The sequence below is a fragment of the Ambystoma mexicanum genome, chromosome 5q, assembly GCF_040938575.1.
Source record: "Ambystoma mexicanum isolate Mex_15411 chromosome 5q, UKY_AmexF1_1, whole genome shotgun sequence".
Classification (NCBI taxonomy): Eukaryota; Metazoa; Chordata; class Amphibia; order Caudata; family Ambystomatidae; genus Ambystoma; species Ambystoma mexicanum.
In genome coordinates, this window is record NC_090933.1 from 905,682,966 (window position 1) to 905,707,387 (window position 24,422).

At 42.6% G+C, this 24,422-nt stretch overlaps 1 protein-coding gene across 2 annotated transcripts in view; it reads left to right on the plus strand.

Annotated features, from left to right (window-relative positions):
• Window positions 1–24,422, plus strand: part of MATN2 (matrilin 2) — a 606,908-nt gene that overhangs the window by 299,189 nt on the left and 283,297 nt on the right. For both annotated transcript variants that reach the window (XM_069621407.1, XM_069621408.1), the window contains exon 5: window positions 5,866–5,988. In XM_069621407.1, the coding sequence (XP_069477508.1) occupies window positions 5,866–5,988 (123 nt within the window). The remainder of the gene's footprint in view (window positions 1–5,865; window positions 5,989–24,422) is intronic.

Here is a 24,422-nt window from a genome sequence, read left to right on the forward strand (position 1 = left end):
CTGTTTTTGCACTGGTTCAGGCAACCCTTGGCACAATATATAGTAGAATACAGGGATAGATTTTGTCCAAGACTCATGCGTTTGGAGCACCCATGCATCTTGAAAATTCAGGATATAAATCAACGGATCCTCTGACTCTTTCATTTTTTGAGTGATTATAGCTCCCATATCGGAAGTGTCTGGGTACAGTACTCGTAGCGCTTTCCACACTGCTGCTCTAGAGTTATTGAACAGCGCTCCGTCATGAGTAGTGTTAATTATGGTTACCCCAGGGTACCCAGCCCGTTTCCATACATCGTCTGCCCTTTCACCAAGTACGGTGATCAGCAGGCCCTTAATGTTCCCTATAGCTAAGGTGACACCCCCTGTCATTTTTTCTAACTCATGTTTCCACTTCCCGGCTCCCGAAGTCAGCATTGGGAGCTTGTTTTTCAGGTTCTCTCGATCCATGTGTGGCCATGGAATATATTGTGGTCTTGCTCCCCCATTTTCTAGCAGCGGGAATTGGAATGCGCAGTCTTCTTTCTCTTTCCCCATAGCTCTCCTGTCTATCGCTGGGGTAGCATTCCCACATCGGCGTCTTCCTAGCAATGTCCTCAATCTGTCTACATAGGCAGGTGCTGACACCCCCATCTGACCGTGGGGAGTCCCTCATGTTGGCCAGGCTGCATGGCGGACTTTGATGCCCTAGGTGCGGACTTGCAAGCGTCTGACCATCGTACCCCTTGGGAGCTGCTTTTCGCGCCGTCTCCCTTCTTTGTGTGCCTCGTCCTCCGTCTCCTCATCAGAGTCGGACGCTGATTGTTCCCAGTTCACGGAACTCCTTGCATCTTCTCCGTTCTTACTCATTTCTAGCCTATCTAGGGACAGTCCCCTGCTCCCACTACTTCAGGTGACATCTTCACTGTCATATAGTTGAGTGCTTTCCAAGCGCTTGTCTTCCCTTCCCCCTTGGGAAATTTGTTCCAGCCCCATTTCATTGTATATTTTATCGATCGTTTCGCCGATGCTTCTGGTGTCGAAGTCATCTTCAATATTTGCCCCACTTGTACCTGGTACTGAGTCATATGCAGGAAAGAATTCTTCGATCTCTTCCCATTCTACAACAGGATTGGGTTTTTTAACTTCCCGCTCCAAATATTCAAGATCCTGTGCCCTCTTTCTACGCTTACTTTCTATATCCTCATCGACTTCCTTGCGCTTCCTTGCATCTTCTCTAGTTTTATCCTCTTCCCTTCTCCTTTCATTTCTACATTCCTTTGCCATTCTAACTTCCTCAACCTCTCGTCTCTTTACTCTCTTCTCACGTATTCTTTGCTCTTCTTCCAACTTTTGCATGTTCTGGCTGTACTGTTCATAGGCTGCGTATTGTGTGCGACTGAGCGGTATTCCTTGCTCTTCGCGATAGAGTTGTTCTCGCCTCAGCCTATCCTTTCTTTTCATTCTCTCGTCCCTTATTGCCTTATCCTTCTCTTTTTCCTTTCTTTGTGTCTCACCTGACTTCTCTCTCGGTCTCACATCAGCACTTCCTTTTCCATCAAGTTTCAACAATATCTGTCCTCCCATCCATTCGTCTTTTGCGAATGCTATCTCATCTGTTCTGCCTTCGCTTCCTTTCCATTTATTTCCCTCTCTCTCCTTAACAAGAGGTGCACAACTCTGTGCCTGGTCCTTCCTTTCATCATTGCGTCTCTCCTTGTCCCTCGGGACTGCAGAGGTAAGATTCATTTCCTGATCCTTCCCCTTGACTTCGTCACTACTGTACGTAGGTGACTCATATGCAGGGGTGCTATACCCCGTGGCTGCCTTGAGCTCTCTTAGCGGGTAGAGTCCCTCTGACTTCCCTCGATCTCTGGCTCAGGCGGGGCTGGTGGCGCGGTAGGCGTCTCACCCCCCTCCGTGCATACGTTTAATATCCAGTCTGCAGGTGGTTCTTCCTCCTTCGTCTGTTTGAACATCTTCCACAGTTCTAGAACAGCAAGGCATTTCTCTAATTTTTTACCTGTGTATGTAGCATGTAGGAAAGTCGTCATATGTTGCAAGACGGCTTTAGATAGGGACCCATTCTGTGTCCACTGCATAAACATCTTGTGGGAGGTACCCTTAACCCACTCAGTGCTGTACCTTTTAAGCTTGGGTGCATGTTTGGGCAACTGCTTACATAAATGGGCAAGTGGGGCAATCTCCTCCATTCTTAAATTTCTTTACCAACAATATTTTATGCAGTTTCAACACGTTCACCAGTATGAGCGAGCACTAAATACGCAAGTTCCAATCCCATCCTTTCCGCCAAAATTCTATATCGTCAATTTACTTAAGAACAACAATCCATTGGTGATTCCCTTAGTTACAGAATCGAGTAAAACCCAAACTTCAATTCAAACAATCAATGATACAGTTCTTTACATTTGACATACAACAGGACACGCATGACAGACATTTAACGGACTAGACAGACACCAACTGGACACATATACCTGCCTTCTAATCAATACCACGACATGGAGTTTAAACAAACCCCTTTAGTGCTGTCTTTAATCGTCACCGTAGTCTAATCGTCCCCCATTATGTGGGCTCTGAGTTCACGTTTCTTCTGACCGCTATATTTAAGCGCAGGAACAAGGCGAATCCTCTTACTTTTTTATCTCAAGTGTCCTCCTGGTATCCTCTTGTTTTCTCTCGGGTGCCACCCCTGGTAACCACTTTTTCTCTCGGGTGTCGTCCCGGTAACCACTTTTTCACTTGGGTGTCTATCCCGGTAACCACTATTTTCTCTCGGGTGTCTATCCCGGTAACCACTTTTTTCTCTCAGGTGTCTATCCCGGTAACCACTTTTTTCTCTCGGGTGTCTATCCCGATAACCACTTTTTTCTCTCTTATACACGAGTCATTAACCCCTTATATATATACAGTCTTCTCTACTTCTGACTATTTTATTTTTTCTCTGCCACCCTCCGTTACCTTTCCCTTACTTGTTCTAATGCCTACAAGACATTTGCCAAAGTAATGAGTTTATTGTTTCACTCCCGCTCGCATCTTTTCCCCTCTGGAACCTAGGGATCACCAGCCCTCCTTTCCAGCCTCTTGTGGTCTTTTCGTTTGATTGGCTGCCCGTGGGAATGAGAAGGGTTATGCTCTGTAAGACAGGTTCCTTTAGACCCACTGCAGATTTTTGAGTTATTCTATCATTGTCTACGGGAAGCTGCTCAGTCTACTCAGCCGAAAGGCGAAAGGACTCGTGATATTGCCGAAGGCCTAGAGTTACTTCGTGCCGTCGGTCTATGGGTGTTTTAGCATTAATTAATCAATAGTTGATGGTCGAAACCATCCTCTGCTACCAAGTGAACAAGAGAGGCGGAGCGTCCTCTGACGGGCCCATAGGTCAGAGTTCAATCTCGAGTACTGTAAAACAAGATAGCTGCACCATGTGAGGAATGGGGGTGCAGGATTCACTTACTCTAACACAATTCAATAAGGACAACTCAATAGTTTGGCAAAGGGAAGTCTGTTTAATGACAAGTACAAGAAACGGGGAAACAAATGGGAATCAGCAGTGTTGCGATCGCTTGTCTCGCTTCAACTTCCTCGAACTTCATGCAAACATTAACATTTATACTCAAAACTCGTCATCATTGACGTCTAACTCTACACGTTCGTCATGCAATATTATTGGTTGGAAAAGGTAACTTAAGTATAAGTGCTATATCTGTATATGGTAACATAGCATGCGGATTGGATAACTCTTATCGGGTGGGCGTCTACGCCCATCCCTTTACATCACACGTGATAGACGTCACTACAAGTATGACGTCCTATTGGTTCTACTATCTATAGGACCCTAGATTACATGGTCCATTGTGATTGGGCAGGTTACACCCCTAAACATAAATCTCCACTTTAATTAGCAGCATGCAGAGTGGACACCCAGGTGCCTTGTGCCCCAGGATTCACCCTGCCTCCTTTCCATCAATCAGTACTTTTAGGGCTATGTGTCAATTAGTTGGCTGGGGATGGCCTAGAAACTGCAGCTTCTTATCTGGAGAAGTTATGGCATTCTTGGTTTCGGGTGACTTCAGACGTTGGTAACTCTTCGCGCCTGGATGGTCACGTGTCTGTTCACCGTGAATCTGCTTCAATTCCCTTCTTTTAGAGCATTTGATTCACCTTTGGCCTCGCCACCTGCCTGGGCCCCCTTATCTTGACCTTCACAGGGAAGGCTGGTATGCTCTGAAGTTTTGATTCTTCAGAGTTGCCACTCTCCTCCCTTCCTTAGGTTGACCTTGAATTCACAGGCGTGAGCTGCTTCTTTGCTGAGTTTCGATTCCGCTCTTCCTTCTGGCTTTAGCTGGGATATGAAACCTGGCCTGGTAGGCCTCTGGCTGCTGGGGCATACTTCTGCTTTTACAAAATGGAGTCGCACTTCTATAGTGTGCTTTATTGAGGTAGATATATGGTTGGCACTTGCCGCTCTATTCTTCTACTAAGCATTGCAAGCAGTACCGTTTTCTTAGCTTCTTGCGTTCCAAGCCTATTTACACGTGTTAGCTGGTTAGATACTTCCATCTTGTTTTACAGTGGTATTTCCTCACGTTTCAACATCGTCTCCTTTTCTGCATCCATTACATCTGTTTTCATAGCTACTCGCACTAGTGTGTTATCTTTGGTTGTCGTTTTCGTTCATCCGTGAGTCTGTCCGGTCCCTCGTATCATTACCACTGGCCATCCATTAAGGCTCTTTGGGTCTCTTCGTGGACAGTCTGTAGGTACTCTTCATTTCATGTCAGCTGCTGGTATGGTTGTCTAAGAGGGTACCGGGCAGCCTATGGTTGTCAGGTTATGGGTGCTTCAACAGGTATTGCTCTTCTGATGTACACTGGGCAGAGTCCAAGTGCAGCTCTCTGTTGGTTCATCTGCTCCTCATACGTCAAATATCTTGGCGAGGGCGTTCCTGGTACCTCGAAATCGGGGGCAGGGGTGCAGGCCATGTCTGGGACCTCCTCTACGAACTAATAATAGTAACTTCTAAGTAGGATTTAAAATCATGTTACTGAATGTGATAATGACAGGTTTTGCTAGTGCTGATTTCAGAGGACTCCCTAGCGCACACACCTGTTGTAAAATCACAAGATCTCATTGACTTCAATCTTAGGGTTTAAAAACAAACTTCGGTGGGCGGCTGGGCACTCTTCCTATCTGGATACCATCAATGTCACAGGCGGGTTTGGACACCTCGATGATGCCACACTGCATGGTAGATAAATAAATAGTTGAAAAAACAATTCACGCAACTGGAATGTCCCTTTGACAATATGCATTTATCAATACATTAACTATGTATGTCGAACACGTGTTTCTGAAGTGACCATCGATTGACAAAATAATCTTAGCAATATTGTAACTATCTGACTCGACACATGTCTCGCTCCTTTTCTGCTCATCAGAACTCTAAAAACAAATTACTTTCAGTTTCCCTGTTTTGTTAAATATGTGGTTACACAGACCCCTAATTACTGTTTTTTTACAGTCAAGTTCACTGTTCTGACAATCTTGCTGATGTTTCTCTAAACAATCATATTGTGTCTCTGAGAATCCTCCCTTTTCTTTAAATGCCTCTCTCCCCAAATCACTCTTTAATATAGAATTGTGCCTAGACGTTGTTATTGATGTACACCACAGATGTTGGATAATTACATTAAAAAACTCAACATTCCCTAATATTCTGCACAATAAAGCTAGCGGGTTATATAGAACCTTGCTCTTGTATCAGACATAGTTGCAAATGTTCCTTCTCATTGTGTATTCGGTGTGTAGCATGTATGCAAGGGTACATGAACTCCAATCGCAGCATGTTATTTCTATTTGCAGCTCAAGATCTTTGCGCCTTACAGAGCCACGACTGTGAACAAATCTGTGTGAACACACCTGGCTCCTACGTCTGTCAGTGCTACGAGGGCTATGAGTTAGATGACGATAGAAAGAAATGCATCGGTAAGTGTTGCCTGTGCAGGTTGTGTCCCTCTGTTGTGAAAGGGTTAGGAATGATGAATGGTGGTCTAGGCCAGACGCTTTATTTTTCCCTGTGGCGTGGACCTGTTCAGGAAAGCTGCTAACGCTTGTGCCTTGCTCCTTGCCAAGTTGCACCATCTTTGCTCTTTGTGCAACTTTTGGTCTCACCCTTTAATTCAAAATATTAATTTAACTCCCACCATCTCAATGCATTAATTCAATTTTGATTTCAGATTTTGTCTGATCTAGGTCAACAAATGTTTAAAAGCCAACAGAAAAGAATCTCAACCGTTTGTTATGGCTCACGAAAAACATTTCTTTAAAATTGAGTCTTTATTCATTGTCAAGTGTAAATATCAATTATTTGTAATCAATACATTTCTTTAGTAATGTAAGGCTTTGATGCATTTATAAATGTGATTTGGAAATGTTGCACCTCAAGAAAAGGTCTTATCATACATGCCGAATGATAAAGGCATAACTAAACTCAAGAGCCTACGTTCTTAATAAAACACAACTTATGAATTTAAAGCAGACCTATTAGCCAAACCATTTAATAAAATCACTGTATCCTCTAAACTGAGACCATACAATGGTGTCACTTAAAAATGCATGAGATGGAGAAAACAGTTTTCATAAAATTGACAATGAGTAAAAAGAATGCATCGAGGGAAGCAGAAGCTGTGATACTTTGCATCACTCAACCAATGAGTGCTCTGTGCACCTCAGAAACCTACACTTCATCTTAGTATATACTTGCCATGGCCAATCAGAAGGTTAAACAGCATATGACACAACTTCACATGCTTTTAACCTAGTATCAGCCATGTTGAAGAATGAAGAACATCACTGAATACTTGCAGAAAATATGATGAGCTAATTCTGTTTTGTTAGCATCACTCTGGGAGATCCATTCATTATTTTCCGAAGTCAAAGCCACATTTGTTTCAAGCCAAATAAAGTAATACATTTAGCATTCATGATCTGGCCTATTTTTTTCTGTTGTGAATACAAGCTATACTGTTGTAGATCTCCGCCTGTGCTCAATGTGGCAGCAGGGAGACGTTCTATGGCCATAATAGTGTCATTGAAGGTCTATACGCCATCACAAGCACGCCTTGCATCAGTGGCACGCTACAGCTGGTCTTCACTGAGCCACGGCATTTGCAGGGTTGAGAGTGAGTGTGTAAGTAGGCCAGAGGGACAGGACAGGTGAGGGCCAAGGAGGGAGCCAGAAATGCAGGCAAGAGAAGGTGGTACTGGGAGTGAAGGTGAGGCGCGGTAGAAATGTAATGCTGGGCGGGGGAGATGGCAATGCAGAGCATGGAAGTCTCAAAGGAGGGGAGAAAGAATCATGGAAAACCGAAGTTTATACAGTCTGCAAACCCCACAAGCTGATTGGAGCACCAACATTACAAGAATGCCAATTAGAAATAGAAATCCATATGTGTTTTTGGGCTAATGCATTTTTCAGGGAATTAAATTACGAGTTATGTTAATTAATTGGCAAAGTTCTGCACTTGTCTATGGCAGGGCCATCTTAAGCACCCCCTCCACCAAACCAAACGAATTAAGAGATCAAGAATAATGGTCGCACCCTTCACCCCCACCCGTTGCGCCCAGAACCTATAGGTTGATATGCTGTCTCGCAGCATAATAAGCATGTATACTCCCTTTAAGCCCCCTTGCCCTCTTCATTCTTGCTCTAATCAGAATGATAAACAAGTAGCATTTGAAGACCAACATTAGCAGTCTACGAATAGGTTACTGCTCTAGTACATACAGGATAATTGTTATCAATAACATCCAGGAAGGTGTGCAGCCTGTAGTATTAATGCAGGACCATATGTAACAGGTACATGTCACCCATAATAGACAGAGAACGGAAGGAGAATGTAGAATGCTACACATACCGTAGCATGGATAGTGGATGCAGATTAGAAGCTACCAGAAAGGTGTCTTTATCCAGACAGATTGAGATTAGAAGTGGGATATGGTTTTGAAATAGTGTTGCCATTAGATATCAAAGGAACAAATGCCTGTGGTGTGCGATATAAATATGCTCACTATTAAAGTGGAAGCAACCCTATAGGCCAGTGAAACCATGAATACGTCTTTTATGAAGATCATACCATGAGAATAAAATCACTCTGAGGGGCTGACAATTTTGAAATGTTCAGGGACTGGCAATATAAGATTAAATGAGATGCCCGGATCACACATTGGTTAAGAGCTGAAGGGGTGAAGCTGGGATTTGTGCCAACACTGCAATTTCTGCATTTGAACACTTTCTTTTGCAGTTCTTACCATTAACTAAAACAATCTCATTTTATAAAAATGGACTTGGAATGTACACAAATCACATTACCAAACATGACAATTTTTAACAAAATATTATAGAAGGGTTCTATGCAAAATAGGAATGGTCCTAGCTTCATTCTCTCCATCATCAATGGAAGTATATAAGTACGATGTGATTTAACAAATGTAATCTGGGTTTATCTTTTGTATTTTAGAGCTTTAAATACTTCCAAAACAATGGCTTGTGACATTTTCATTTATAAACGTGCATAAAAACCTTTGACTTTTACCGAAAAGCTAACTGTGTTTTGTGTCAAAAAAGCAGACCTTGAAATATGCTTGCCTAAGGCCTGCAACATCTGGTCCACTCTCTTCTGTCTACCACCACTTCCACTCAAATGGTCTACATAAGAAGAAAGAGCATGTAATGGGCTAAACGATGCCAGAAGCATGTAAGAAGGCAAACCTCACAGAACACAGCAAAGTAATGTAAGATATATGAGAGGATTTGACCAGGACCACTGTATCGTCTGCTGGCAAAGCCAGGATACAAGCATGAACGCTTTCGTTCCATAGTCTTGAATTTGGATGCTTATTTTCCTCTTAGACTAACAGTTGATGCCATCGTTGGAAGCAATTGCCTAGGTTTTACAACACCTCACCTGAACAAACCAATTTCTAGTCCTTCACCATACGGATGACATGTTAGTTTTTATAGCATTCCCTATCTGGTACAGGTACATTGCTGACACCAGCAGATATTGTTCTGCAAAACCAAGTACACATGCAGGCAGTTTTATACACTTCAGACATAAGAAAGGCTCAGCCAGCCTTGCTGGAATATGATATTCTAATTTTGCATATGAACACATATCTCTGCAATGGGTGCTTCACACACTGAGCTAACGTCTGAACCATTGTCGCACTCAATTTATCAATATGCATTTCACTTTTGCCTATTGCACATGATCAACATAATTCCCACAGGAAGGAAAGAATGAGTTGTGCCGTAAGGAACACACAAACTATGTATACCACAGTGAACACAGAAACTAATACATGATGAATTCATCAAGGCAGAATGTACTTGTCAAAACAGAAAGGCACTGGGTTTAAGGACTCAGCAGCACCCCATAAAATATCCTGATGTGTGCGGTTTAAGATAAGACTGGTTAACAATGTAATCTTACTTCTTCAGATCAGGCAGCCTTTTTCGGGCCCTCTCCAAGTTGGGGGCCCTGGGCAAGTGCCCCTTTTGCCCTCCCATAAAGACGTCTCTGGTCTATGGTTTATTAAGCAACTGTTTCATATTATTGTAAAGCTTAAGTATCAATGGTGAAAATGGCAGGCTACAGTACGAACATCATCATTACTCTTAGTTCACCTAACTCATCCCAGGCCTTAATAATTGCATAATAATAAAATAAACTGCTTCGCCAGCCTGTTACAAATCATGCGTTTAACATTTGTTTCACTATTCATCTCAACATAGCCGTGGTAGTCTTCTTGCCTATAGGGGTACCACCAAGAAGACAAATAAGGCTTGAGATGGACAAAAAGCTGATTCCCTCATCCAGGAGCATAGTCCCTAAATGCTTTTATCACTGCCCATTGCAGATGGAGACTAGAAACTGAAAAACCCATTTGGAACCACTGGACACTAATTCAAGAATGCACCATTAGTTTCCTGAATGTGGTGTCATGCCTCTAGTAGCGCATCAGCTTGAAAAAGATAACTGATGATGCTTGCATGTTTCTATGATAGATGGTTGACAAGTATTCTGGATCTCTCTAGCCATATCTAGCAATATCCTTACACAAGAAACCGACCAAGCCCCATAACTCAACTCACAAACCATCCACTGTAGAAGAAGCCGTCAACCGTAGATATGGATAAAATAGGATACCATAGGGATAGCGGATTCACTCCCAATGCCAGAGCCAGCAAGACCGGATATCATGGCATTCTCATCCAATGTGTGGCTAGTAAGATTACTGTGCATTCTCCCTGATGAATTTTCCTGTGGACCTATAGCAACATTGGGAATAAAGGGGAAGCAAACAGTAGTCCTACCAATACAGAGGGATCTGGGGGAAGAAAGTTAGGGGAAGAGAGTATTTAGTTGGTTTCTGATGCAAAGAGGACCAACATAGGCCATCCACAAAAACTCACCAGCAGATGGAACTCCAGGGACGTAACCGTAATTCATTGAAGATGGAAAAACTGTGACCAAGACATCTGCTGCCCATTTCTGATGTCCCAGTTTGTGCACCACCCTAGGAACTTGGAGGTGATTTCCAACTTATGCAAACAGGAGCATTGCCATAGAGAACATGCCATTGTGTTCTCTCTTACCTGCTGATATACATTTTGGCAACATATTATCAGTTTTCGCTACAACTTGTTTGGCTTCCACTGTCAATTGGAAATGTTGCAGTGTCCCTCTAATTTGACAGATACCTTGCTTCCCTGGCAGACCAGATAGCCTACATTGAATGATGTTCCACTGTGGTGTCCCATCCCTTGAGACTTGCATCCTTAGTAATCCCTATTGGCTCCTCTGTGTGCAGGCATATTCCTTTTAATAGAGTTTTTAATTCGGCCCACCATGCCAGCTTGTCCTGAATGTCAGAAGGGAATGGAGCTAGATGTCGTAGTCCCTGCATGCCAACAACTGGTGACTCAGTAGATGGTGTGGGCAGAGGTTTAACATGGAAATGAGCCCGGGGATCTGTTGCTGTGCATGCTGCCATATGTCCTTGAAAGTATAGCCATGCTCTTACTTACAGTTCCTTGCTGGGGAGGACACGATCCAAGAGAAGCAGGATAGTAAATGGCTTTAGGTGGGGGGAGTACAACCCTACCCAGACATGTTTGGTTAAAAAATCTAAGCTCTGAGATGAGGTCATGCATGACTTCTTCACATTAACCCAGAAGCATGACTCTCTAATACGTCACAGACCCAGAGGCTTTGATGATGGTGAACTTCCCTTGAGTCTATCTGGACTATCCAGTCCTCCAGTTAAGGGTGACTCTAGATTGTGGAGACCCGCAATGGAAGCCAGAACTTTGGTGAGAGCCCTCGGATCTGATGCTATTCTAAATGGGAGAACTCTGAATTGGTGAATGGAAATGAGCATTGGAAATCAAAGATATTCCTTAAGGAATACACATATAGGAATATGCAGGTTGGCACCCCAAGTCTTTGGTAGCTAGCCAGTCACCAGGAGGAGTGGAAGCTATTACTGTGGAGTTTCCATACAAAAAGGACGATATGCCACAATCAACTATAGCCTTTCCAGATCGACGACGGGACGATTTCCTGCAATGGCTTTTTTTTTTTTTGCCAAGAAGAGGATGGCAATAATCTGCTTTGCCTTTTCGGAATATGAAACGTTTTACTATTTTGATTTGATTTGAGTAATTTATATAGCACACCTAGACGAGCCAAATCGTATCTGGGTGCAGATGGAATCAGAATACACTCAAGCGATAATATAAGAACAAACATATCTACCCAATTTCAGACCCTATCACTGAAGGAATTTCTCGATGGCCATCTGGCTAAAGTTACTTAAACAGGTGTGCCTTTAAAACTTTGCAAAAACAGCTTACTGTTTTTATGGCCCGAATTTCCAATCAGAGTTATTCCAAATCTTTGGGCCATATATTGCAAACTGACAATCACTCCTAAATACACTGTTTGGGGGCTGGTGGGTTGCAGCAAGTGTATGTCGCAAGACCACAGCGGTCGAGTAGGTTGCTACTTAGTAATGTTTCCTGAGAGGTAGTTGGGGGCCAGCATATTGACACATTTGAACACTGGGCACAACATTTTGAAATCAATGCAATTCTTCACTGCAAGCGAGTGCAAAGATCGACGCAGGCTTGAAATCAGAGAAGATTTTTTTACTTCAAAGATGAGTCTAACAGCTGCATTTTGGGCTTTTTTGCAGTCTCTGGATTTGTGTAGAAGGGATGCCTGACAGCAGCCCATTAGAGTAAGCCAGATGCAAATTCACCAGGGTTCCCACCACTGCTACGTGATCCTTTGCAGGAATGAACAGGAGAGCCTGTCTCAGGAGGCGCAAGGTGCTGAAAACTGATTTCACCTTAGCACCTACCTGGGCTTTGCTCCCAGGTCTTCCTGCCAAATACACCCCATGTTTTTTTTTATTTTTGGAACAAATGCCAGGTGTGAGCCCAAAAACCATGGCGACTCTGGACACCTGCTACCCCGCAGAAGGTGTTTAGGGCCAAACAATGCTTCCTCTGTTTTCCCAGAATTCAGGAGAAGCCAATTGGAGGACATCCACCCTTTGACATTGTCCAGACAGCGTTCGACCATCTGAAAAGTTCCTACACCTTCTCGGTTTTGATGAACACTTGGGTATCATCCACGTACGAGTGAAATTTCACATTGTGCTTCCTCAAGATGTCCATCAATGGTCTAAGATACAAATCAAAAAGGAGAGAGAGAGTGAGGATCCCTGTGGAACACCACAATCCTGTTCCTGGTTAAACAAAAAGGAATGGAACCAATTCAGTGACTGGTCAGAGATGTTTTTCAATCTCTCGGTGGCATCTAAGCACGATACAGTGATCCACTGTGTCAAATGCCACAGAGAGATCCAGCATGACCAGTAGGGATAACTCTCACTGATCTGCCACTTCAAGGGGGTCATCCCACACTGCCATCAATACCGTCTTGGTTCCAAAATCCAGTCGGAAGCCTGATTGAAGGTGGTCCAACAAAGATTTCCTATCCACATAATCCTGTAACTGGAATGTTACAATACTCTCCACAATTATTCCTGGCCATGGTAACCCCATCACTGGCCCATAGTTCTGTAGATCTTTGGGATCCAGCTTTGTTTTTAAAGCTCTCTTTTGAAGCATCCATTGAATTATCTGCAGTAAAGCTTCCTTCTTTGTTACTGCTCTGTGCAATGATTTCTTCACTATAATGTAATACAGAAGGATATCTACACAGTCAATGGAGTATCAATTCGCAATACTTCCCAAATCAGGAATCAAGGTCTTGCCATTGGCCATTGTAGTTATCTCTTCCTCAAAAGTACCTGCTGGTGACCAGTAAGAGTATTCTCCTCGCACGGTGGAATGAGGAACTCCATGCTGTAGGTCTTGATTGTCAGTACTCACCAAAATGCCCCCAGGAACAAACCAAGGCATTCAGGATCAGCAGACTGGTAACCTGAGTCTAAGATCGGGTCTCCTCACTTGAGGGTGACCTTTCCCTTGATGTACTCCTCTATTTGGTAATATGTTACAAATAGAAGTGTAGTTCATTTGAAAGACCGAAGAATTCCACCAAGGAAACAACAAGCTGTGGAAATAACTTGGTTAAGTATTTTTATTGTCCCCTCTCTGCCCATTCCCCTTGGAACTGCACAAAGTGAAAGCACATGGATTGAGGTAAAAAACAGTCTTCTAATCAATGCACAATAATTTAAGTCTTTTCGGGCAAGCCGGCAGTCTAAAGTCATCTATGAAGGAAGTCAAAAACATCTTTCCATTCAATGTTACATTGTGTTTGATCCTTTTGTAAGGAGTGTGTTACCCATTCCAATGCTACAAATTCCCATATCTTTTCAAAACATTCATGAAAAGTTGGTACTTCTACCCCCTTCCTCTTTTGGGCTATAAGTAACATATCCGCAATGGCCAATATGCCAGCGAAACATAATTTTGTAACACATCTCATGTGTCTGAATTGATTGTGTTAGGTTGGGAATAGTCCTCCACAATTTCTCCCATTTTCTAATCTGTATCTTTTTCCCCATTGATTTCTCTCAGCTACTCATGTATGCCCACTCCTCTCCCTGTATTTTATGAGAATCTCATAAATATCAGTGATCGGCCCTTTTGTTCCTTCATGGGTAATTAAAAACTGTTTACACTTGTTAAATGACTTGATTGCTAAACCTGCGAAAAGGTCTTTCAGTTTAAGGCATCCCCCCTCCTGCCACCTCAGAAAAGCCCCTTCTTCTAAGCCTGGGGTGAAGCAGGAGGGGAATGAGGATATGTGGTACTTACGAATTAGCCCAGAGACGTCAATTGGGGGTCGCCAGAGGTTGCAAGAGCGACCTCTGCCATCTCCCCAGTGACACCTGACATAGTTCTGCAACCTCTGGCCTGGACTGGAGCCTGGAGCCTGCACTTTTTTATAAATAGTCTGTTACAAACTATTTATAAAAAATGAGCAAGCTCCAGACCTGACACCACCCAGGCCTGGTCAGTGGAAGCAGCATGGCGCGCCGGTGCCTTCATGTCTGTTACTCGAGCTATGGTTACTTAGTAACCATAGCTCGTCTGGGGCTGAGGAAGGGAAGAGCAGAGCTCTGAGTGCAGCAGCAGCCTGCCAGACCGAGGCACGTGGGATTCCTCTCCGGGCTGAGCAGACGGTAAACCCAAAGTGTAAGTAATGCATGATGGTCCACAATAAAGCAGCACACTTTGAAAATGTGTTCATACCCACAAGGTCTAATAGCTTGATATGCTAAAAGGTAAAGTTTGCTTGATTTATTGGTGAAAGAAAGCAAAAGTAAAGTGTGCAAGTAGGTTGGCTGCACACAGAGCCAGTGGTCTTGTAGCAGAATTTCTTCTGCTGCAGTCAAGAGGGCAGCGCTTGGCAGCTCGGGTATCTCATCACATTTTAGCTTTTCATTATGAATCCTGCGCAAATGGCACATACAAATATGAATTTTCAACTCGAAACTCCTTGATCCATAGTATAAAAAAAGAAAGGCATCAATTGGTTAGGCTTCACAGTGAAATGGTGCCAATGTAATATTCAATCGGCTGCTTTGAAAATCTAAAAAACTGTCTCACTGATTTACTATGTAAACTGTAGAGCGAATAGGCAACAGCATAAGTGATGCTGCTCGTGTATTTCGACAAACAATGTGTTCAGTTCAGAGCGAGGATGCATCTCGGAGCTCAGTTCATTGTATCGAAAATGTTGTGTACAACTTTAAAAATATTACTTAAAAAGAATGCTAAGCAGTCCAATAGACGTGTTATAATTAGAGCTTTATAGACACTGTAGATGACTATAGCAGCCACGGAAGGCCCAGAGACCAGGTTTGCTAAGGATTTTATCAAGGTCTCACCACAGCCCTGATTTATTGGTGAAAGAAAGAAAAGGTAAAGTGTGTGGGTAGGTTGGTTGCACACAGAGCCCCGGGTCTTGTAGCAGATTTTCTTTTGCTGCAGTTTAGAGGACCAGCGCTTAGCAGCTCCCGTCCACAGCATTCACTGGAGGGGTGAAGTGCACAGGCGCCTAACCCCAGAATTGTGCACCCCATATTATCAGATGGCGCTGTGCCAGTGAAGGAAGAGCAAGTGTATTAGAACACATGTTCTCCAGTGAAATATTCTCCCTCTCTCCCCTTCTATCCTGCCTGTCCCTTATCCCTACACCCACCCATCCACCCCGGTACCCCCAGAATGTGATTTCGCTCTGTAGTCATGTTGAAATAACAGGGCGGATCCACATAAAGAGGGGATTTATCATTTGGTTTCATACACTTCCGTGATAATATGGGCCTTGACACACTATTATTAAATATGTGTCATATTACATTTATATTGTAACCATAGTTTTCTTAGTGTACTGAGGGATACTTCCTTTGGATGGCACTTCCGGAGCTATCACGTGGGGGCAGGTCAAATTACATCACTTCCTGTGATGTCACTCGGGGGCAGGGTCAAATTACATCACTTCCGCTACCCCTGGCATTTTGGTGAAATTACGTCCCTGGAGTACCCCATCCCATATATCCCCCACAAGCTTAGTAATTTGGTTTAAGTACATGTGTCTCAACCTGTCCTTCCTAAGAAGTCATAACACCTCATGAAAGGGATGTGTCACCACTGCTCTATCCATGTCAACGCATCCTTTTCTAACATCCCTGCTAAACCATTCTCAAATGATTCTGACTCGTCCCGCTTCATAATATTTCTGAAAGTCCAGAAGTCCTAGTCTACCCTTCCCCCCTAGGGGTTGCCAGGATTTTATAAGAGTGTCCCAGCCTTCATATAAATGTACTCATCAAGTGATTGAGTGAATTGAAAAATGTTTTGGAATATGTATTGAGAGAGCCAGGAATAAGTAGAGAAACCTTGGGAATACAATTCTCTTAAGCATGGCTGTGCGGCCCAGCCATGAGACTGTGATTGGATTCCACCTATGCAAATCAGTCCTTATAGAAGTCAGGAGTACCAGGAAATGTTCCTGATATAACTGTTCGATCGTACTAGTGAGCGTCACCCCAACATTTTTTAACCCCTTCATAGTCTACGCAAAGGGCGAAGCGCATTGGCTTCTGCCAAAAGTGCCCCCGCAGCGTTGAGTTGAGAATTTCTGATTTCCCTATGCTGATCTCCAAACCTGCTAGGCTGTGAAATACTTCAAATCATTTCTTTTTATGTATAGAAAACCACAGCCATGGTCAGAAGCATATCGTCGGTGAAAGCCGTGAACCTTTGCGGCACCTCCACAAAAGGAATTCCTTGTATATCACCTGATGCACATAGCGCTTGTAAAAATGGTTCCAGATACACTGGAAAAAGAAGGGGTACAGGAGGCATCCGTGCTTAGTACCCTCCAGCAATTCCACCACTTTAGAGAGCTTATTATTAATTGTGAGTCTCGCTGAGCTATGTAGTTAGCTCTCACTATGCATATAAATTCCTTCCGCACCTTTTCCAGCAGATGTGTCACCCTTTTGATGTTATCAAAAGTTTGCAGGCCTTTCATAAGGCCCGACTGATCAGCATGAATCAGGAGAGGCAGGAGCGGATCCAACATATTTGCCAGAATTTTGGTGTACATTTTAGCATCTATATTTATTCAGGGTGATTGGGCGTTACACTTAGATCGTTTTTGGGTTTAGGGATAAGAATTGTTTTGGATTCCTCCATTGAATGAGAGATTTGCCTGAGCTGTAGAAAACAATCAATACCTTAGTTAAAACTGACGCCAAAACCTGTTGAAAAGCCTTATATAAACCTGGAGAAAAACCATCTGACCATTGTGATTTATTTTTGTAGAGGGTTTAGATAACCCACAAGACCTCCTCTTTAGAGATGTCTGCGTTGAGATCATTCTTGGACCTTTTGCAAATATTTGGTATCGTAATGCTATCTGAGTATTGCGGTTGCACCTAAGGTTCTGGATTTTCTGAAGTATAGAGAGCCCCATAACATTTTGCAAATTCTATTGAGATGTCCCCTGTTTTGTGACCGAGACCCATACGTAATATATCCGCGATTGTGTTGTATGTACTAGAGAAAAAGGTAGATCCATGCGCTTTTCCTTTGGTCTCCCTCCAGACATCCCTCAGATGTAGTGATGCAAACATATTTTTCAAGGAAGTCGAGGCTGTGCCTCTACCCTGAGCTCTGTCAGAGCTTTTATCCAGCTCTTGAGACCATGCTAAATTAAAGCCCCATCAGCACTAACCGTCCTACGGCAAAGGCTTCCATATGCCACAGAAAATCCTTAATGGCTCTATACTACGTAATGTTCGGTGCATATACTGCAGCCCATCACTGTGAATAGAGTGCTTCTCCTCATCAGTATGTACCGGTCGTTCCTGTCCTCTTCCATCTTATCAATCCGTATTTTATTGCCATCTCTTAAGGCCAGTAAAACCCCTGCCATTTTAGTTTTGGATGTGGCATGAAGTACGTGGGGATAAACTGAATGCTACCTTGGTCTCTCCGCAGTAGATGTGTCTCCTGAAGTGCTATTACATCGGGTCTGTGCTCCCTTATAAAGTGCTCCACCTTTATCCTTTTATTTGTGGAATTCAGGCCCCTCACATTTTGTGTTAAGCGCTGGTAAGTGTAGCGTTGCGGGGGGCTGCCATCCTATACCTCTCCTAAGGCTATTCCTTCCTCGTCTTCCCTCAATCTGGTTCACAACTCTGTTGACTCATTGGCGGTCATTACAACCTTGGTGCTAAGTGCACCAACTTTACCACCATGGTGTAAACTATGTTTACACCATGGTGGATGGCGGATTTACCGCCCCATTCCAAGGTGAGTGGGGCGGTAAATCCCCATTTCCCATTTTCCCTTCCCCATTCCCATTTTTGCCCCATAGGGCATAATGGGAGTGGGGAAGGCGCTAATTACGCCGCCGTAAATTACGGCGGCGTAATTAGCACCATGGCAGGTTAGCGCCATGGACTTTAACACCTGCCAAAAGCAGGCGTTAAAGTGGGAATCCGGCGTTAAGGGTTGACGCCGTCGTTAACCCTTAACGCCGGGGTTGTAATGACCTCCATTGTGCTGTACCGCTGTCCTCCCCAGCCCCCAAACTGCCCTCCATCCCTCCCCCACTACTCCTGCATCCCAGGAACCTCAAAACCACCCCCATCCCCAAGGAAATCATGCAGTCCACCCCTGACCCATCCTTTTGTGGACCTCATTGCTACCCCCTTCCAGGGCGTGTTTACCCTTGTGTGTAAACAAAATAGGAGCAAATCACTAGCTTCCACTCAGTCCATCCCACCTGAACTGTCTCTAATAGGTTCTCAATATCCCTAGCCTTTAGCTTGATCATCATTCTTCTTAATTTGCCATTGCCCGCCAAGGGGCGCGATCTATATCTGCAATGCCCCATCCCATACAATGGCCACATCTGAAATGGCCAATGACTGGCGGTAGGGCCCATAAGGTGGTCTGAGTGGAGGGTACCTGGCATTGATGTGCGTACGTGTAGACAAGTGTTTTTTAAATTGCTCTGTCTTTTAAAGGCATATCTCGATGCTTCTGGGTTAAAGTCATACGTTTTAACTGTATTCCAATTTCATAAAATGGTTCGCCTGAGTGCATTACTGATAGTAATAAAAGTGGTAATGCATGTTTTTTTCTGCAGTGGTTTTAAGCTGCTTGGTTAGACATCTTTCTCTGTTTGTGTTATGTGCCCATTTCTTTGCATCCCTGATCACTTTACGGGGGTAGCCAGTGTTTGAGTTTTGTGGTAAGTTCTTTACTGTGCATATCAAAAGCTGTGAGTGTTGTACAGTTTCTGCGAATTCTGAGAAACTGTCTGAGTGGATGGAACCTTCCATAGTGGAGCAGAGTATTTCTGTCTGTTGGTTTTTTGTAAAGCATTGGTTCAAACACACCATTGTCTGATTTCAGAATGTTCAAGTCTAGGAATGCTATTGATTTGGAATCATAGGACATTGTAAACTTGTTATAGTCATCCTGCATATTCCGCCATATGAGGAATTCTGCCATTCGTGTCTCAGTTCCTTTACCGGTCATAAAAACTTCATTGATATTCCGGACCGACATCTCCAATGCCCCGGCGGCATCCCAAGCCCTGGGGTTTCCCTGGAGTTTATGTAGTGTGCCCTCATGAGTGTACTTGGAAGTGAAGACTGTTTGGTGTTGTTACTATAAAGTTATTAGTTGTTGTCAATTTGCTTTTTGGATACATGCAACAATGTTGGTGAATTGTGTAGCAAATTATTATTGTTCATTATAAATGCCAATAAAACATTTTAAAATAAATAAATAAAAACTTCATTGATATATCGATGCCAGCTGGTAATTTTTTAAAAAAAAATTTTTTATTTGATTTAAAAAATGTTTACACATTTTCTTTTACAAATTATTTGAATTCGTTCCTTAGTCCTGCTCCACCATTCATCCTTATTTAGTTTGTTTTAAATTAATCTTCTTTCTGGTTTAGGGCTTTCCAAAGTCAATATGTTGTAAAAATTGCGACACTGCGATTATTTCCTGTGCATTCCCCCTCCATTAAGCGTTTCCACCATTCTTTTTCTTCGTAGATGGAAAATCCTTCAAATAAATGCAACATGTGTGTGGTTCTTAGTTCGGTCAAACCCGTGCAGTTCAAGAGTAGATGTCTTAGTGTTTCTTTAAACACTTTATCCTGGCAGAAACGGCAGTTGTTGGACAATGATATTCCTCTGATAAATCTTATCTCATTAGTTGGCAAAATGTTGAGACAAGCCCTCATGAATGTTTGCCCGTGTTGTCTGTTTGGAAAGATTTTCAGATAGGGTCTGATCTCGTTCAGCTTTCTATTAATCGGTATCACATGCGCCGCTGATTTATATGTTTCCGCCGTGTCCTGGGTCTTTATCCAATCTAAAGTTTCTAGTTTTGTTATTGCTTTCATGGGATTGGTTATTAGCTCTTCTTCTGAGGATCCGATTTCTTCTAGTTGAGATGTTATTTTCTGGCTCCAGCTCTTTAAGGTATTAGAGTTTGTTGTAAAAACTTCTTTATGGATGATATCAAAGATGTTAGACCGCTCCGGAATAATCACTTTTCTGTATATCATCAGTTTGTTCCTTGATACAATGCTTTGTAGGGACAGAATACATAATTCCCTTCTTATTAAAGGCATCGGCGAAGAAGGAGGAAGGTTCAATATCTGTCTCCAGAAATGACTTTCCAGCTTTATCCATAAAGTTCCCGAGATGTTGAGGAAGGCCTCTGCCCCGTATGTTACTGATGGGATCACTTTAGATCGATAAAATTGTATAATCGGTTTCAGTGAATACCGGCAGAATTTTCTTTCAAGGATCTTAGCTTGGGATGTTAGGTTCTTCATTCATTCCCAAAGATAGAGCTGCATACTTGTTTCAGTTTGGTTATTGCTCAAGATCACTCCCAGGTATTTGAACTCTAATACCGTCTCAATCTTTTCGTCTTCCAGCTTCCAAGTAAACAAAATGTTAGGAGTAGTAGTTTTTTGTAGCGTCATGATTTTCGTCTTGCTTTTATTCTTTTATTTTGCGCCCTGATGCCCCTGGGCCTGTGGGTTTGCGCGTTATAAATAAACAAATACAAATACAAATACAAAATTCATTTCTAAGTCGTTTTCTCCAATGTATCTGCTCAGATTGTCCAGTTGTCTTTATAATCCTATCGGCGTTTGATCCAATAAAATTAGATCGTCCGCATACAGTAGACGAGACACTGTAGCCCCGCCCATTTTTGGAGGATAAGTTCTAAGGTCACGTTCAGGATCTTTGAAATCCCACAAATATGCGTTGAATAACGTGGGGGCCATTTGGCAGCCCTGCTTCACCCCTCTTGCTGTTTCAATAGAGGTTGACAGGGTGCCTTGTTGATTCAAACAGATAGTTAAAGACGTCTCTGTGTAGAGTGCTTGAATTTGCTCCAGTATGTTACCAGGGCAGTTTTTGGTTTCCAGTTTTTTCCAGAGGCGCTCCCTATTGACCTGGTCAAAGGCTTGAACCAGGTCAATGAAGGCCATATATATGCCCAGTTTCCCTTCTTTCGTTCTGCTTTTCAGGATGTTTATCAACAATATATTGGCCAAGGTTCCCGCATTCCTTACAAAGCCTGATTGAAAGGGATCCATTAGTGTGTTTTCCATTGCCCAATTCTGAAACATCCCCAAAAGTTGAACCATATACTTTCCCAATAACATCTAACAATGCTATGGGTCTGTAGTTCTTTGGATTTTGCCTCGGTCCATTCTTGTAAAGTGGGACTATTATAGCCTTTTTCCAGCATTTTGGGATCGACTTTGTTTCCATAATTGTATCAAATACTTTGCTAATAAATAGTGCCCAGTTTTTTGGAGATTCCTTTAAATGGGCTTTAGTGAGACCATCTGGTCCCGGTGCTCTAGAAGTATTCAACCGCTTAATTCTTGTTATGGTTGAAGATGTGTTGTTGGGAAGAACCCATTTCATTTCCATTCTGCCAGTTGAGATCTCCGTATGTTTTTGTGGATTTTTATAAAGGTTTGTGAAGTGATCAATCCACTAGCCTTCTCCTACACTGTTATTAATTACATTTCGTGGAGTGTTCATTGTTGATTTAATAAGCGACCAAAAATCCCTGGAGTTACGGCCGTTCATTAAACTCAGCATCAGTTCTGCGTCTGCTTGCAGCATTGCAGCTCTGCGCGAGCTCAGCCAGTTTTTATACTGTTTTTTTGCTTTCCGTGCTACCTCCTCGTCTTTTTTGTCCTTAGTCTTTTTTGCCACTCTTTGCGCTTTTCTTAGCTTTTTTCGTTCAGCGACCAAAAGCTTATCATAATTATGAATATGCTCACTTCCCTTGGTTGTTGTGGCGTTAGCTTTTTGTTTATAGACGTTTAAGCATTGTTCGTAATCAACTTCTTTCCTTTCTATGTATTTTTTGGTAAGCGGCGTTATATCTTCTGGGTTTACTTTTAGTCTTATTCTTCCGCTTGCTTCTTCGATCTCCGTTTTCATGAATTCCTTTATTTCATGTTTGGATTTCCATTCAAATTCAAGCAGATTATGGTTGCTGTTCTCAGTACGTTTAACTCGAAAGTTAATGATGTGAGTTAAAAGCTCGGGGCTGACAAAAATATGATCTAAGGTAGCTGCGGAAAGGTCCTTTTCCAAGGTAGGTATCAAGGTAACATCTTCCTCTATCAAGAAATGTAGATTTTGTAGGGATCTTACCTTCATTAATTTGTCCCATTTAACTCCTCTTTTTTTTGCCGGAGTTTTGGATGATCGATTTTGGTTAGATCGTTGCAGTTTTGGATATTCCAAGTTCAGGTCTCACATATAATCAAGTGACTGAGTTGATGTTCTTTGTTGATTTTTTCAAAGATATTGTTTATTTGTTTTAGAAACTGATCATAATTTATTGCGAGGCGATTCCAATAAGTATTAATTATTATTATGTCCTCAGGCTTCAAGGCCAAAAGTGTCCAGTTTTTTCTTTCCCATTTCAGTAGTAGCATTTGAAAGTATAAAGATGATTGTAATATTTTTATCACTTGTAGGTCTTTATTTGAGCATAGCATTGTCAAGAGGCCTGATGAGGGTCTACCTGAAGGCCCTTTAGCTGCTGGGGAAAGTTATGTTTCATAACCGTCCATTGTTGGGGGATCTCTTAGCCATGTCTCTTGTAGACATAGAACATCAAAGTCTCCTAGGTGTACATCGCTTTGCTTTAGCAAATGAGAAAAACCTTGGGTATTCCAGGAAGCGAACTTCAAAGAGACGATCTTCTCCTTTGTTTCCTTGTTTAGCGCGTGTTCTGGTCCTTTGGTCTTGATTTGCTAACTTGAGTCACTCTGATTTAGAACTTTGGAAATCCACCTCCATTTTTGACCCTCTTTAAGTTTATTCCATTCTTTTTCTAGAGATACCGGTGATAGTTCTTCTTTATCATCTATTTCAGAGTTGAATGTGACCTTCATTTTCGGTAAGGGACCTTTGGGAAAGCGCCCCTCCCCCGTGGGGTCTTTGTATGCTACTGTAGGCCAATTTTGCAGTGATACAAATGACTTCCTGTCTCTCTGTGATTTCCCGTCTTGATCTTTTTCTTTCTTACTCGTATTATTGGTATTAGTTGAATCTGCAGGTTTTTCAGTTACAAGGATTTCTCGACTTGTGTTCCCGTTTGACACTCTTCCTTCTGTTCGCCTATCGGGGTTTCGATGTTCTTGCCTCTTCTGTTTCTCCCTAGTTCTAATAGGGGATCTTGTTCGTGATTCTTTCTCGCACTTTTCTTTTGGATTGTTATATATTGATAGGTCGTATCCCAATATCAGAAAGTTTTCGGTTGCTTGTGCGATCATTGTTCTCACCACTGGTGAAGGGATATGTAAGTAAACACTATCATGTTAACCTTTTTTGGCAAACTCCACAATCCTGATATCCGCTGAAATGATTGATCTTAATGACGGTATACATTGCAACAGTGTCATTATGTTTTTCCTGTTCAAGATTGTACCGTCTGATTTTCCTATGCTTTCAAGGAGAAAACTTCTAATGCTTTTTATTTTTTCTTTGTAAGTTACTCTATCCGTCTTGGTGGATGTATAACTTGCAGTCCGATTTCTCAAAGGAGATGGGCTGTCCCGCTGGCTTCTTATACTCTCTCTTGGCACTCTCTTCCTTTTTGTGTCAACTTGTGCGTATTGTGTACTGTCTGTTGCATAATTGTTTCTTGTATTTTTTTAAATATGTTTTTCCTGCAATCTCATCTTTTCTCGTTTTTTTCTTTCTTCATTATCAATTTATTTCCTTTTGTTCTCTAACGAGATGAATGCAGATGAGTCTCCGTTTAGATTACCATC